At 33.3% G+C, this 16,451-nt stretch overlaps 1 protein-coding gene across 2 annotated transcripts; it reads right to left on the bottom strand.

The window, feature by feature from the left end:
* Positions 1–1,947: 1,947 nt before the first annotated feature.
* Positions 1,948–7,130, bottom strand: LOC130951700 (E3 ubiquitin protein ligase DRIP2-like). Of its 2 annotated transcripts, XM_057880405.1 has the most exons (8): positions 6,901–7,127; positions 6,620–6,757; positions 5,781–5,880; positions 4,843–5,122; positions 4,236–4,738; positions 4,018–4,068; positions 3,289–3,361; positions 1,948–2,353 (listed from the first exon to the last, which is right to left on the bottom strand). In XM_057880405.1, exons 2-8 carry the CDS (start codon positions 6,741–6,743, stop codon positions 2,180–2,182), a joined length of 1,305 nt encoding a protein of 434 aa, XP_057736388.1. In that variant the 5' UTR covers positions 6,744–6,757; positions 6,901–7,127; the 3' UTR covers positions 1,948–2,179. The 2 variants fall into 2 exon arrangements, with proteins under 2 accessions (XP_057736388.1, XP_057736387.1); XM_057880404.1 differs by having other exon boundaries at positions 6,620–7,130.
* Positions 7,131–16,451: the final 9,321 nt, after the last annotated feature.

The raw sequence follows: 16,451 nt of genomic DNA, 5'->3' as shown, positions 1-16,451 counted from the left end.
ACCAAAATCTCAACACCCAAAACCATACCATTTTTGGATTTTAGAAGAAGAAATTGAAACTGAGAATGTGATTTCCTTACCTTACAATGTACTGGCTTTGTAGAGCTCGTCACTGCGGACGTGTGGCCACAAACGGTACGACGATTAGAACTTGAAGCGAAAAATTGTGTGGAATCAAAGGTTGAGTTAGCGTTTGTAAGTTTGAGCATTCTTTCCCCTTTTTGCTGAAGTGGTTCAGCTTTTATGCATGCAAGAGAGAGAGAATGAGCTGAAGCTCATAATTTAACTGAGTGGGTTGGGCCCACGGGCTAGGTTTGGACCCGGTTCGATCGGTTCGACCCGTTCGACCCAATCTTAGACCAAATTCTTTGTAATTAGTGTCAAAATTTTTATTTTAATTAGCTCTATCCTATTTTACTATAAAATTTACATTTCAAATTTTCTCTATTAAAATTGAATTTATTAACTAATTATCTACTAATTTTTCAAGGTTTACAGTGGCTGCAAGTTGGATGCAGTAGCGGCGGCAGCGGCTGCAGCTCCGGGTAAGGCAGTGCCGAGTGCACCAGAGGGGGATCAAACGCGGCGCAGATCACCGGTTATCCCATGCGAGCTCGCGACGGTTGGCAGTACGCTGGTTGGAGCTGCGACGATGGTTTTTTTCCATGTGAGGAGGGGGAGTCGATGGAGATGCAGGGAAGGTAAGGAAGGAGAAGGAATTAGGGCAATTTGGTTTAGTATTGTATTGGGCCAAATTTTAACTTCTGAAGTCCAACATCAGAAGGTGATGGATGGTACAATGACTTCAACCCCAATTCTAAGGATTTCAATTCTGTTGGTCTATATTCAAATTTCTGCAGCAATTTTATTTTGTGAGTTTTGGATATTTTTTCAATGGGATCTTGGTGGTTATTTTATTTTATTTCTTTATTTTTTGCAGTAGAATAGGAATAAGATAGAAAATATTATTTTAGAATTAATTATTTTTGTATTATTAATTGTATTATACATTTACAAATTTAATTAGGAGTTATATTTTTCCCGCAACCTTGAGGACAAGGTTGTTTTGAAGGATAGGGTAATGTTAGGATTAGTATTTGGACCTATAATCCAATTAAAGAATGATACTATAAATAGGAATATGATATAATAATGTGAGATATGCACGATGTAATAGAAACTCTACTTTCTTTCTTTGCCCTAATACTAAGGATTTTCTTCTGTTCTCTATTCTCTGATAAAAATTCGTATCAGTCAATTATCGTAGAGAGCTTTATTGGGTTTTTTTTTTCGAGTTTAATTTATCGAAAGTGTAAATTTTCAGGAGCTTATTTATCATTTTACAATAAAAAAAATACGTTATTGATAGTGCTTATAGGCACACTTTAACGAGTCTTGAAGAATTTTTTTTAATGTTTAAGAAGGGATTTGGCTCCTCTGAAGTTGTTCATTTACTTTAAAGAGAAAAGTAACGCAATATAAGCCATTGATAATATAAATGCACAATTTTCAAGGAATCTTATTAAAAAATCTAGTTTTAACTTCTTTTAATGCATTTATTTATTTAAGATGATAAGAACCATTTATATTATCAATGGCTTAGATTACGTTACTTTTCTCTTTAAAGTAAATGAACAACTTTAGAGGAGCTAAATCCTTTAAGAAGTGCATAGTCACCCCCTTTTTTTATACTAGTGATGGCTGATTTGTTGTGTATGTACTATGATTTTTTTTTTTTTTTATGGTGTTGTGGCCTAATGCCATTTAAAGAAGCATCCCTAAAACTTGGCATTGTTAAATGTGTCGTATAAATCAAATTTCCCCGTTACACCTATATCTTCTTTCTTTCTTAATAACCAATCTCGTGTTAATGTCTATGAGGAGAAAGACATCAATAGGTCAATAAGAAGCAAGAAATCGTGAATTTGTCTCATAATCCTTATAATATGTCTCATGAACCTTATAATACAATATAATAGACAACATGAACTTGGAGGGTACACATTTTCAGGTCACGATGAAAACCAAAATCAAACAGATACATCGCATGGTATTTTAATCAATGGAACAAATACCTTAGCGGAAATATCAGTGAGAATGCCATAACAAAAAGGTTGAGTTTGCATGTAAATTGGTGGAGACAAAATTACATATAAACAGAATAGGGGATGGACTTGTTTCAAGGTGGCAAGGCCTTTCGACAATATGATAAAACCATAACAAAATCCTTGGCTGATGATCCTACAGATGCTGGTATCTTTTTTGAGGTTGATGCTGTTCTGAACCACAAATCTACAAGGTTGTGTAGTTGCAGAGATGGCAGCACTGGTTGACCCCGGCACATTATTTCTACCTGTAAATAGTAGCAGTACGTGAAAAGAATTAGCACTAATAATGCACCTACCATTTCTTGCTTATTTCAACTTGAATAGATTCACATTTTTTTTTGGGGGGAATGAAATTTCCTTAGAGATAAATTTTTATGTAATATTAGAGTACACTTGCTTAAGCGGACGAGTGAGCTGACCACTCGACCAACCCAAGTTGGTTAAGAGTACTTGATAGTTAATAAAGAGAAATACTAGAGGGCCAGCAGAATTTATGTTTTTGGCCAGCAGTTACCCAGCAATGTTTAAAAATGTGGGCTAAAAATATGTTATTGAATTGTTAGATTAAAGGAATTGGGCTGACGACTAAAAGTGCTGACCAAAAGCAATATATTTTGCTGGCACTTGAGTTTTTCTCGTTAATAAAAACTCAACCAAATTTGTTTATTATATAATGTAACACAATTTTCAAATTGAAACACCAGCAAATCATAAGGCAATTGAAGTTCACATAGAACATTGGGGATAATAGGGAACCTTAACATCACAAAATCCGAGAGACTCATCAGCAAACAAAAATAATTCAAATTGTCGACCAATACATGGAAACTTGAGCCGTGTTTGCTATTTGGAAAATACTAATTGTGTATTCTTACAGTTTGCTATTTGGAAAATACTAATTTTAATACAGTTAGAAATTGGCTGCCAGATGTTTTAGTATTTAATATAGCATACAATTAATGGGGAGAGGATATTGCCACTCCTACTTTTTATAATGTCACTCGATAGATAACGTTTTCGATAGCACTTTTGCATGAATGTAAAAGCCGGAGTGACATTATCAAAATAGGAATTACTCATTGAGTAACAACTTTAGTGAGAGAAAGAAACAGAAAATAAAGAGAGATAGAGATTACGCTGGCCAGTGTTAGTTCTTAGTGATATATAATGAACAACTAACCTCTGCTTCACTGGCAAGATTAAGTTTCTTCACAAGGTACTTTTGAATAAACGAAACAGGCACAGTGCCATCCCTGTGATGAGGTCAGCAACAAAAAGAAGCATGCAGTTATGACCAACTTATCCTTATTATATAAAAAAATATAGAAAAGAAAATTACATGAGAAAGGAAACAGGAAAAAGAGCAAGTAGCAATAGAAGAATGCACAAAACTCAACACAAATCAAATGATTCAATATGGAGGTCAATTTCTCCTATGTTAAAAAATGTGACTCAGACACTTTGCATCTGCCGCAAGTATTAACTTGGCAGAACCAAACAATGATGATCAATGTGCTGTTTTCAGAAATATGGTTGCTCTTGGAACTGATACAAAACTAATTTCCAGAATTGGGAGATTAATTTTCACTATTTTCTGCCTGAACACCACATAATCCTATTATGCATCATACTGGTATTTTCCTGAAAAAATGAAGTGGAATTCTTTTCCCTTCTCTTCTGTACTTGAATCTTCTGCAGATTATGAAATCATGCAAAAAAATATCAAATATAGACCAGTTTTCAATATTTAATATTTTATTTACAGTTTGCCTAATTTGAACACAACAACATATGAAATTATAGTATTCTCAATATGCAGGCCAAAGTTGTACTTACTCATTTACAACTAGGAACATAAGCAAAAATAAAAAATCAGATAAGCAGAAAGATTAAGTGTCAGAATAGTTACTTTATTCTTAAGTAACATGCTGAGACCTGCGGCAACGGAACATCTCCTTTCCTGAAAAATGACAAAAATTTTATTGAGTTCAAAAGAAACATTAATAATAGATAGGCAATCTGATGCACAAGCACTCTGCATTAACGCGAAGTCTAAGTAAGGGCTGCACCCAAAGACCAACAATAGATGACTACCATGAATTTCTTATGCAGAAAAATTAAACTTACTGGTCCTCTGAAGCAACTAATGAAAACCAAATAGGGGTGTTCTTTCTGTTGCAATATCCCCTTGTTGCATCTAGCATGACTTGGGCTGAGGTAGACCCCTCAGTCGGCGCAACCTTTTTCTGACCAGAAGGCCGCAACCTTCTTCGCTTCACTGGTCCCGAAGGCACGCTGTTGCCATCCTTGCCATCACCAAATTTTGCTTTGTGTCCATTATCCTTACTCTTAGATTTTGGAATGCTTATTTCATTCTGACCTGAAGCAGGTAGCTCGGCTTTGTTTGTGATTTCAGACATATCTCGTGCATCATGTGCAGTAGTTGGAGAGTCCGATTTGGCAGGGGGAACTGCTTGTGAATTTGACCTGGAGGACTTTGTTCTGTTGGCGGCTTCAACAAGGCAGTTTAACGGTGTCCAGAGATCAGCCTTACCTTCTGTAAGTTCTACACTGTTCTCCGTGCTTTCACTGGACTTGTTTTTCTTAGAAGGCTCAGGCGTTGACGAATCCTACAACAATGAATTAATTGTTGGATTCATTAGTCCGAGTGCCGCAACAATGCACATCTAACTCATCTTGTGAAGCAAAATTCAATGAATCAAGTAAGACTTACCATGTTATCTCCACCATTTGTTTCTTCCTTTTTTATGGATTCTTCAAGAATAAAACTGCACCCACGTAATGCAGCAGCCTTTCTTGACACAGTTTTTGTCCTCTTTCCTGTAAGGCCTGTTTGTGCCGAAACTTTCGGAGCTACCAACGATGAAAGTGATCTTTCCTTCCTCTTTGCAGGTGGGGATACTGAAGGCAAAACTTCTGGTTCCTTGATCTTGGTCTTCCTTTTCTTATAAGGAAATATTTTAGCCCTTATGTCTTGTAAATTATGGTCTGCCCTGCATACAATTAACAGGAGCCCGTGAATACAAGACATGGAATTTCTAAGTCCTATAAAACATATTATGCATATAATCCCTTATCCCTTATAAGAATAAATTATCCTAAGCTAATATGATTTGAGACAAGGAGACATGTCCTTATATAAACATCAAGTTTCAGCAAGGATCAAAGCTGCAGAGTCCAGAATAAATCCACATATAAGATGCAAGCAATCTTGATGCAAATTCTTAGCTATTGGCAATATGTACACAATCTCAATGCAAATTCTATGCTCCTGGCACTATTTACAGAATCTCGATGCAATGCAATAGCAGGTGATACTACTTTCACTAAACAATATTCTTTGCCAAAATTCAAATAATTATCGGTAATAAAGCTTAAGGTAGATGCCAAAAAGAAAATGTTATGAATAACATTTCTGAAAGTAGGGAAAAGATAGTAATAATATATACGTAGCTGCATGTTTCTTGTTTTAGAGATGAGAAAGAGGTGGGGAGGAAGCCGAAGCAGAATAACCAAAACAAAAAAACAAACAAACTATAAATATGCTGCCGGACATTAGAGCCTTATCTTTGTTCTCTTGGGTTCTATACAAAGAAGCAATAAACCATACAAATTGCGAAAGAAAGTTAGCAGTCGGAGACAACAAGTAACCTGAGTTTTTCCACCGGAAGGCAGCCTAGATCAATGTTGCACACAGGACAGCAATCCACCTCCTCATCCGAGAGCTTCTCATATATACACTTCCTACAAACTGTTGCAAGGTTCATTGTTTAATGCATTGTAAACACCCTTGAAATCATCAAAAAAATAATCTAACAGATACACAACAAGACATGTATATAATAAGTATTGTCATAATAATAATATAACGCAGTTCAGGAACTGTTCAAGTGTATAGTGAACATAATATATTATGAAATTCCACTGCATCTACACTTGCTGTAGAAACACTTCATACAATACAAGAGCAAGCAAAAGAAATTAAAAAGGACCAAAACTGAAGCAAGACAATTGATTAAATTAATATCCGTCCAAAATCATAGAAATCCAAATAATCAATAGAGCACAAGAAAGGAAATTATGTGTTAGATTTCTATCTCTTGGTAGCGTAAGGTATCTGTTGCCATCACTGCAACAAAAAATGAGTTAATTTAACGTTCTCATCGTGTCATGTCATAATAATAATAACAGCAAACAAAATAGTCGCAAATCATTGTCAGTAATATAAACCATGATGTATATATATAATTAAAAGCATATAGTAATTAATTTTTGATAAGAAGATACTATGCTGTGAAGGAACCCAGATCATGAAAATCAGGAATCAGAAGGTAAGTACATTGAAAGAAGCGGAAACCCAAATCGCGAAAACGCATCGAATCGAATTGAAGATAAGACGGATCAAGAAGAAGAAGTGAAGTAACCGAGAGAAGGGAGTAATAGGAAAAGGGGGATAAATAATAATAAGAATAGAGAATGAAATTACATACATGTGTGGAGGCAGAGAGAGATAGTGGTGGCATCTTTGAGGAGGTTATTGCAAAGAGGGCATGTCATGCATGCTCTTAGCGTGTCTCTCTTCACTTTCACGACCTTGTTGGTGTTCGTCACCATGTCGTTAATTATAGCTTCTCCCAAACGCAATCAAACATATACATCAACAATAATAACAGGATAGTAATAATAATAACAATAGTAAGTTAGTAACACAGCACAACGCCACGCAGCAGAAGAATGTGTGTGCGAGTGTGAGTTTTCCGAGTGGACGTACAACAACGAAGAAGAGGCAGAGAGAGGGTGGTGGATCTGGAGAATAGAATTAACGTTGGGTTTGGAGAGGTGAAGGCGGCACCGTTCAGGTTCAGGTGTTGGTTTTAGAATTTAGAACCAAGACAAAAAAGAGATAGAGAGAGGCAGCATGAAGCGAAGTGAAGAGAAGAGAAAAAAAATAAAAAATTAAAGAGAAGCGAGACTAGTTTAAGGCTTAACACAAACACAACACAACGCAACACAAGGCGAGATGTTAGTTTAGATAGATGGATGGATGTACTAACCCCTCTTTGTACGCGTGCGTCGTCTTCTTCTTCTTGTGTTGACATTTGACTTTACTAGCTGAGTCATGCTGCCATGAACATATATTGATCAAGGAGTACGCTGCACTTCACAATCAAAACGTTAATTTTTGTAATAATGCTTAGCTTTTTTTTTTTTTTTTTTTTACCAAAAGATAGGAGACTCGAATTCGCAACCTCTTAATTAGTATGGGGAGACTATACCATTTAAGTTATTACTCATTGGCTAGCAATGCTTAGCTTGGTCCTCATATTGCAAATGCATCTCAGTTTTTATTTTTTAATAATATTAGATGCACAACTATTTTATTATATAGGTAAAAATTTAAATATAATTATTTTTATATAAAATTGATAGATGAAAATTGTCAGATAATTTAGTATATTTAATTAAATTATTATTTAATAATTTTTATTTATAAATTTTATGTGAAGACAATCGGCACATAAATTTCTATTTCTTATATAACTATTATATAATTAAAATATGTTTTTTTTATGTTTACTCTATAAATATATTTTTACTTGCCTAGTATAAATACAAAAGTCTTTTTAAGGTCTTGATCGTATAACACTTGTATAAAAAAGTTATTCACCTAATATTATAGGTTTGTCAATTTAATTATTTCTAATATTATATTGAACTGATTATTTTGATTTATAACATATTAATTATTACAAAAATATTATATGTTTATTAAAAATTAGTTATTAAATTAATTAACATATATTTATGTTATTAATTTTTATTATATATCTAAATATTTTTGTCAATTAAATTTAATTAAATTAGCTCAAATCTAATAAAAATTATTCTTACAAGATATGCGGGAATTATATCATTTTTTTATATTTTTATTTTTTTTGCATATTTTCTCTTTTTCGTTATTCTTATGTTATTACGGTTGTTGTTACATTTTTTTTGTTTTTTTTATCCTCCTTTTTCTTAATTAGAGGGTGAAAATAAGAAAAATTATAAAAAAGTGAAACAAGTTAAGAAGAAAAAGATAAAAAAGAAAAAAAAGAACAAGATAATAACGATAATGAAAAAAAAAGAAGAATTTTAAATTATACATAATTTATTAAAAAATAGTATCAAAACTTTTTAAGCTGGATACAAAAAAATTTACATTTTGATATAAAAAATCTTAATATTAACATAGAGAGTTTCTTAATTGATTAGAAGTCATTAGAAACAAAAATAACATTAAAATTTCTTAAAAAAAAATCAAAATTTGTCATCCGTGCCTAAACTTTCTTCTAACATATCTTCTTCTTCTACTTTTTTTCTTTATATTTTATCTTTTTTTTTTCTTTCTCCCAACATATTTTTCTTCTTTTTTTTATGTTTGATTATTGTATAATTTTTCTGTATTTTCTTATATTTTTAAGTTTAAAAATTGAAGATTTTATCTAAACAAACTTGTTTTAAAGTTAAATTGTATACTTCTAAATTCTAAACAATAAATTATATTGCAATATGACGTAGAAATAAATTTAAATTTTGTATTTATCATGATAAAATTTATGTATTTTATATAACATATTTGGTGTATGTTATTTTTATTATATCATTTGTGTTTTAAATAAAAAATTTTGATATCATTCATCATCATCATCATTATTTTTTGTATTTTATTTTTTTATTCTTTTCTTTTATAAATTTTTAAAAATACATAAACAAAATAAGAAGATAAATAAGAACAAGAAAGAAAGGTATGAGAAAAAGAAGAAAATAGGATTGATAACGATGATGAGGATAATGATAACAAAGAAGAAGTATGAGAAAAAATAAAAAAGAGAAAGAATCTAATGAAAAAAGAAAAAGAATGAGAAAAAAAAAAGAAGATAATAAAATTAATGAGAAAAAAGCAACATGTATATGTATCATGATTTGATTGGATTTAATTACTTAAAAAGTTTAGTTATTTAAAATTACTGTGTATATAAATACATATATAATTTAACTTATTTTTAATAAATATTTTATATTTTAATATATATCTTATATTAATATCTGATTTTAATAGTTAATTTTAGTGTATATCAAACATAATTATATTCGTTATTATTTTGTTAATATGATGCACCTGTCAATTATGTTTATATTTGTAATAATACGTTAACATGGTATGTCATGTCATCAACTAATGTCATCAACCAACGTTATCTTATATATCATGAAGTATATTATAATTTTAAAACTAAAATTTATACTATTTAAAATTTCAGACACTAATATAAAGTATACTGGTAATGAAAATTATTGTCGGTCTAAAATTTCTCTTATAAAAAAGAATTACTTTGTTGTAAGTATAGTTTTTAACTAACAAATAATTCTTATATCAAATTTTAATAATTAGTTGTCACAAGTACAAATCCCAATAAAAAATTAACCGAAGTATTTAAATCTCGGGTCGTCTCATAAGGAATTGCAATGAAGTGATCAATTATTGGTTATGAAGAAACAAATGGGTTTGATTTGGTAATTGGCAAGACAAGTAAATAACAAAGAGTAAATGACAAGAACTAATAAAAGAACGGAAAAGAACTCTTGGCTAAGACATGGGAATTGAGATCATCATCCTTGTCTACAAACTATATATTGACAATTACGAGGGACCAACCCATCAAGTCTACTTCTATGCTTGAAGTACGTATAATATCTACATCAACGCTTGTAGTACGTCAAATAGGCTTGATCAACATTAATCCATAAGTCCTAACCTAGCTACTAATTGACTTAGTAGTAGGCTAGTATTAATGGTTATCAAATTGACTACTAAGGGTTCTCAAATCACCAATTCAATGAGACCCAATAACTCAAGGTCACTCAATTCCCTTAGCCTAGACCAAGAGTAAAAAAAACTACTCTAAAACTAGAGAAAACATTTTATCAAACACCTAGAGTGTAATAAAAGTAAACATCACAAAATGTAAGAATTAATAAAACCTATAACTAACATAAGTAAGAAATCAATAATAACAATGAAGATAAACATAAAAGAGACATGGAAACATAAAGTTGCATTAAAAAAAATTAGAATCAACAAAAGTGCATGAAGATAAAAGCAACAAAATAAAGAAAATGACAAGTAAAACTAGAACAGTAAAGATGTAACAGCAAGAAATTAAAAGGAAAGACTAAATCAAAACAAGAATTAAAAGTTGGATCTAAGGAAATTTAACCTAAACTTCCCTAAATTCTAGAGAGAAAGGAGAGCTTCTTCATGAGCGGATAATTTATACGCTTTTTGACATTATTTTTAGGTAGTTTTTAGTAGAATCTAGCTACTTTTAGGGATGTTTTTATTAGTTTTTATGAAAAATTTATATTTTTGGACTTTACTATGAGTTTGTGTGTTTTTCTGTGATTTCAGATATTTTCTGGCTGAAATTGAGGGACCTGAGCAAAAATCTGATAGGAGGCTGAAAAAGGACTACAGATGCTGTTGGATTCTGACCTCCCTGTACTCGAAATAGATTTTCTAGAGCCATAGAACTACAAATGGCACGCTCTTAATTGCGTTGGAAAGTAGACATTCAGGGCTTTCTAGCAATATATAATAGTCCATACTTTATTTGAGTTTAGATGATGCAAATTGGCGTTCAACGCCAGCTTCATGCTGCATTCTGGAGTAAAACGCCAGAAACACGTCACAAACCAGAGTTAAACGCCAAAAACACGTTACAACTTGGCGTTTAACCCTAAGAGAAGCCTCTACACGTGTAAAGCTCAAGCTCAGCCCAAACACACACCAAAGTGGGCCTCAGAAGTGGATTTCTGCATCATTTACTTATCTTTGTAACCCTAGTAACTAGTTTAGTATAAGTAGAACTTTTTACTATTGTATTAGATATCTTGGTTATCCTAGTTCCCTCTCTGGGGCCGGAACCAATGAACACCTTCATCACTTATGTATTTTCAATGGTGGAGTTTCTACACACCATAGATTAAGGGTGTGCAGCTCTGCTATTCCTCGAGTATTAATGCAATTACTACTATTTTCTATTCAATTCATGCTTATTCTTATTCTAAGATATCCATTCGCACTCAAGAACCTGATGAATGTGATGATTATGTGACGCTAATCACCATTCTCACTTATGAATGTGTGTCTGACAACCACTTTCGTTTTACATGCAAATAAGCTTGAATGAATATCTCTTGGATTCCTTGATCAGAATCTTCGTGGTATAAGGTAGAATACATTGGTAGCATTCTTGAGAATCCGGAAAGCCTAAACCTTGTCTGTGGTATTCCGAGTAGGATTAAGAGATTGAATGACTGTGACGAGCTTCAAATTCGCGACTGTAGGGCGTAGTGACAGACGCAAAAGGATAGTAAATCCTATTCCTGCATGATTGAGAACCGACAGATGATTAGCCGTGAGGTGACAGCGCACCTGGACCATTTTCACTGAGAGGACGGAGGGTAGCCATTGACAACGGTGATCCCCCAACATACAGCTTGCCATGGAAAGGAGTAAGAATGATTGGATGAAAGCAGTAGGAAAGCAGAGATTCAGAAGGAACACAGTATCTTCATGCGCTTATCTGAAATTCCCACCAATGAATTACATAAGTATCTCTATCTTTATTTTATGCTTTATTTATCTTTATATTCGAAAACCATTATAACCATTAGAATCCGCCTGACTGAGATTTACAAGATGACCATAGCTTGCTTCATACCAACAATCTCCGTGGGATCGACCCTTACTCACGTAAGGTTTATTACTTGGACGACCCAGTGCACTTGCTGGTTAGTTGTGCGAAGTTGTGAAGAATGTGTGTGAACCATGGTATTGTTCACCAAGTTTTTGGAGCCGTTGCCAGGAATTGTTTGAGTTGTGAAAAGTATGAGTCACAATTTTCCCTATCAAGTTTTTGGTGCCGTTGCCGGGGATTGTTAGTGTTTGGACAACTGACGGTTCATCTTGTTGCTCAGATTAGGTAATTTTTATTTTTTTTTCCAAAAAGTTTTAAAAAATTCTTCAAAAATTTTTATTTGTTTTTGTTTTTCCAAAAAGTAATTTTCGAAAAAAAATACAAAAAAATTATAAAATCATAAAATCAAAAATATTTTGTGTTTCTTGTTTAAGTCTAGTGTCACATTTTAAGTTTGGTGTCAATTGCATGTTTTTAAAATTTGTGCATTTTTCGAAAACTCATGCATGGTGTTCTTCATGATCTTCAAGTTGTTCTTGATAAGTCTTTTTGTTTGATCTTCATATTTTTTTGTCTTGTGTCTTTTCTTGTTTTTTATATGCATTTTTAGTTTGTTAGTGTCAAATCATTAAAAATTTCTAAGTTTGGTGTCTTGCATGTTTTTCTTTTCTTAAAAATTTTTCAAAAATAAGTCTTGATGTTCATCATGATCTTGAAAGTCTTCTTGGTGTTCATCTTGACATTCATAGTGTTCTTGCATGCATCTTGTGTTTCAATTCATAATTTTCATGTTTTGAGTCATTTTGTTATTTTTCTCTCTCCTCATTAAATTCAAAAAAATCAAAAAATATCTTTCCTTTATTTCTCTCATAAATTTCGAAATCTTTGGGTTGACTTAGTCAAAAATTTTTAAAATAAGTTGTTTCTTTTTAGTCAAGTCAAGATTTCAATTTTAAAAATCTTATCTTTTCAAAACTTTTTCAAAAATCAAATCTTTTTCATTTTTATTTTATATTTTTCGAAAAAGATTTTAAAAATTAATTTTCAAAATCTTTTTCTTAATTTTATTTCATAATTTTCAAAAACTTTACTAACAATTAATGTGATTGATTCAAAAATTTGAAGTTTGTTACTTTCTTGTTAAGAAAGGTTCAATCTTTAAATTCTAGAATCATATCTTTTAGTTTCTTGTTAGTCAAGTAATCAATTTTAATTTTAAAAATCAAATCTTTTTAACTTCCTTTTCAAATCTTTTTCAAAACAAATCTCAATCATATCTTTTCAATCATATCTTTTTTCAAAATCAATTTCAAAAATCTTTTCTAACTCCTTATCTTTTCAAAATTAATTTTCAAATCTTTTTCAACTAACTAATCAACTTTTTGTTTGTTTTACTATTTCTTATCTTTTTCAAAACCACTTAACTACTTTTCTATCTCTAATTTTCGAAAATCACCTTCCTCTTTTTCAAAATTTTTTTTAATTTAACTAATTGTTTTAATTTTAATTTTATTTCTTCTCTTAATTTTCGAAAATCACTAACTATTTTTCAAAAATAACTTTCGAAATTCTCTCCCTCTCATCTCCTTCTATTTATTTTATTTATCTACTAACATTTCTCTTCTACTCATAATTCGAACCCTCTTCTCTTCTCTCTGTGTTCGAATTTTCCCTCTTTTATTCTTTTCTTCTTCTACTCACATAAAGGAATCTCTATACTGTGACATAGAGGATTCCTCTTCTTTTCTGTTCTCTTCTTTTTCATATGAGCAGGAGCAAGGACAAGGACATTCTTGTTGAAGCAGATCCTGAACCTGAAAGGACTCTGAAGAAAAAGCTAAGAGAAGCTAAAGCACAACAATCCAGAGAATCTCGAAAAAGAAGGAGACATGGCCGAACCCAACAACAATGCAAGGAAGATGCTTGGTGACTTTACTGCACCAAATTCTAACTTACATGGAAGAAGCATCTCAATCCCTTCCATTGGAGCAAACAACTTTGAGCTAAAGCCTCAATTAGTTTCTCTGATGCAACAGAATTGTAAGTTTCATGGACTTCCATCAGAAGATCCTTTTCAGTTCTTAACTGAATTCTTGCAGATCTGTGATACTATTAAGACCAATAGGGTTGATCCCGAGGTCTACAGGCTTATGCTTTTCCCTTTTGCTGTGAGAGACAGAGCTAGAGTATGGTTGGACTCTCAACCTAAAGATAGCCTGAACTCTTGGGATAAGCTGGTCACGACTTTCTTAGCCAAGTTCTTTCCTCCTCAAAAGCTGAGCAAGCTTAGAGTGGATGTTCAAACCTTCAGACAAAAAGAAGGTGAATCCCTCTATAAAGCTTGGGAGAGGTACAAGCAACTAACCAAAAAGTGTCCTTCTGACATGCTTTCAGAATAGACCATCCTGGATATATTCTATGATGGTCTGTCTGAATTGTCTAAGATGTCATAGGACCATTCTATAGGTGGATCTATTCACCTATAGAAAACGCCTGCAGAAGCTCAGGAACTCATTGACATGGTTGCAAATAACCAGTTCATGTACACTTCTGAAAGGAATCCTGTGAATAATGGGATGCCTCAGATGAAGGGAGTTCTTGAAATTGATGCTCTGAATACCATATTGGCTCAGAACAAAATATTGACCCAACATGTCAATATGATATCTCAGAGTCTGAATGGATTGCAAAATGCATCCAACAGTAATAAAGAAGCATCTTCTGAAGAAGAAGCTTATGATCCTGAGAACCCTGCAATGGTAGAGGTAAATTACATGGGTGAAGCCTTTGGCAACACCTATAACCCTTCATGGAGAAATCATCCGAATTTTTCATGGAAGGATCCACAGAAGAAAGGCTTCAATAATAACAATGGTGGAAGAAACAAGTTTAGCAATAGCAAACCTTTTCCATCATCATCTCAGCAATAGACAGAGAATTCTGAGCAGAGCCCCTCTAGCTTAGCAAACATAGTCTCTGATCTATCTAAGGACACTTTAAGTTTCATGAGTGAAACAAGGTCCTCCATTAGAAACTTGGAGGCACAAGTGGGTCAGCTGAGTAAGAAAATCGCTGAAACTCCTCCTAGTACTCTCCCAAGAAATACAGAAGAGAATCCAAAAAGAGAGTGCAAAGCCATTGATATAATCAAAATGGCCGAATCCAAAGAGGAAGGGGAGGACGTGAATCCTAATGAGGAAGACCTCATGGGACGTCTCCCAGACAGAAAGGAGTTCCATATTGAGGACCTAAAGGAATCTGAGGCTCATATAGAGACCATAGAAATTCCATTAAACTTCCTTCTGCCATTCATGAGCTCTGAGAACTATTCTTCTTCTGAAGAGGATGAAGATGTAACTGAAAAGCAGGTTGCTCAATATCTAGGAGCCATCATGAAGCTAAATGCCAAGTTGTTTGGTAATGAGACTTGGGAAGATGAACCTCTCTTGCTCATTAGTAAACTAAATATATGGGTTCAGCAAACTTTACCTCAAAAGAAACAAGATCCTGGTAAATTCTTAATACCCTGTACCATAGGCACCATGACCTTTGAGAAGGCTCTGTGTGACCTGGGGTCAGGTATAAATCTTATGCCACTCTCTGTAATGGAGAAACTAGGGATCTTTGTGGTACAAGCTTCAAGAATCTCATTAGAGATGGCAGATAAGTCAATAAAACAAGCTTATGGATTGGTAGAGGACGTGTTAGTGAAGGTTAAAGGCCTTTACATCCCTGCTAATTTCATAATCCTAGACACTGGGAAGGATGAGGATGAATGCATTATCCTTGGAAGACCCTTCCTAGCCACAGCAGGAGCTGTGATTGATGTTGACAGAGGAGAGCTAGTCCTTCAATTGAATCGGGACTACCTTGTGTTTAAAGCTCAAGGATTTTCCTCTACAACCATGGAGAGGAAGCATGAAAAGCTTCTCTCAATGCAGAGTAAAACAGAGCCCCCACAGTCAAACTCTAAGTTTGGTGTTGGGAGGCCACAACCAAACTCTAAGTTTGGTGTTGAACCCCCACATTCAAACTCTAAGTTTGGTGTTGGGAGGTCCCAACAATGCTCTGAATACCTGTGAAGCTCTATGAGAGCTCAGTGTCAAGCTATTGACATTAAAGAAGCGCTTATTGGGAGGCAACCTGATGAGCGGATAATTTATATGCTTTTTGGCATTGTTTTTAGTATGTTTTTAGTATGTTTTAGTTAGTTTTTATTATATTTTTATTAGTTTTTAATTAAAATTCACTTTTCTGGACTTTACTATGAGTTTGTGTATTTTTCTGTGATTTCAGGTATTTTCTGGCTGAAATTGAGGGACCTGAGCAAAAATCTGATTCAAAGGTTGAAAAGGATTGCAGATGCTGTTGGATTCTGACCTCCTTGCACTCGAAGTAAATTTTCTGGAGCTACAGAAGCCTAATTGGCGCGCTCTCAATTGCTTTGGAAAGTAGACATCCTGGGCTTTCCAGCAATGTATAATAGTCCATACTTTGCCCGAGATTTGATGGCCCAAACAGGCGTTCCAAGTCAGCTCAAGAATTCTGGCGTAAAACACCGGAACTGGCACAAGAATGG

Source organism: Arachis stenosperma, chromosome 9, assembly GCF_014773155.1.
Source record: "Arachis stenosperma cultivar V10309 chromosome 9, arast.V10309.gnm1.PFL2, whole genome shotgun sequence".
In the NCBI taxonomy this organism is placed as follows: Eukaryota; Viridiplantae; Streptophyta; class Magnoliopsida; order Fabales; family Fabaceae; genus Arachis; species Arachis stenosperma.
The sequence above is the reverse complement of the archived record's forward strand: the minus strand, read 5'-3'. Positions and strand labels throughout refer to the sequence as shown.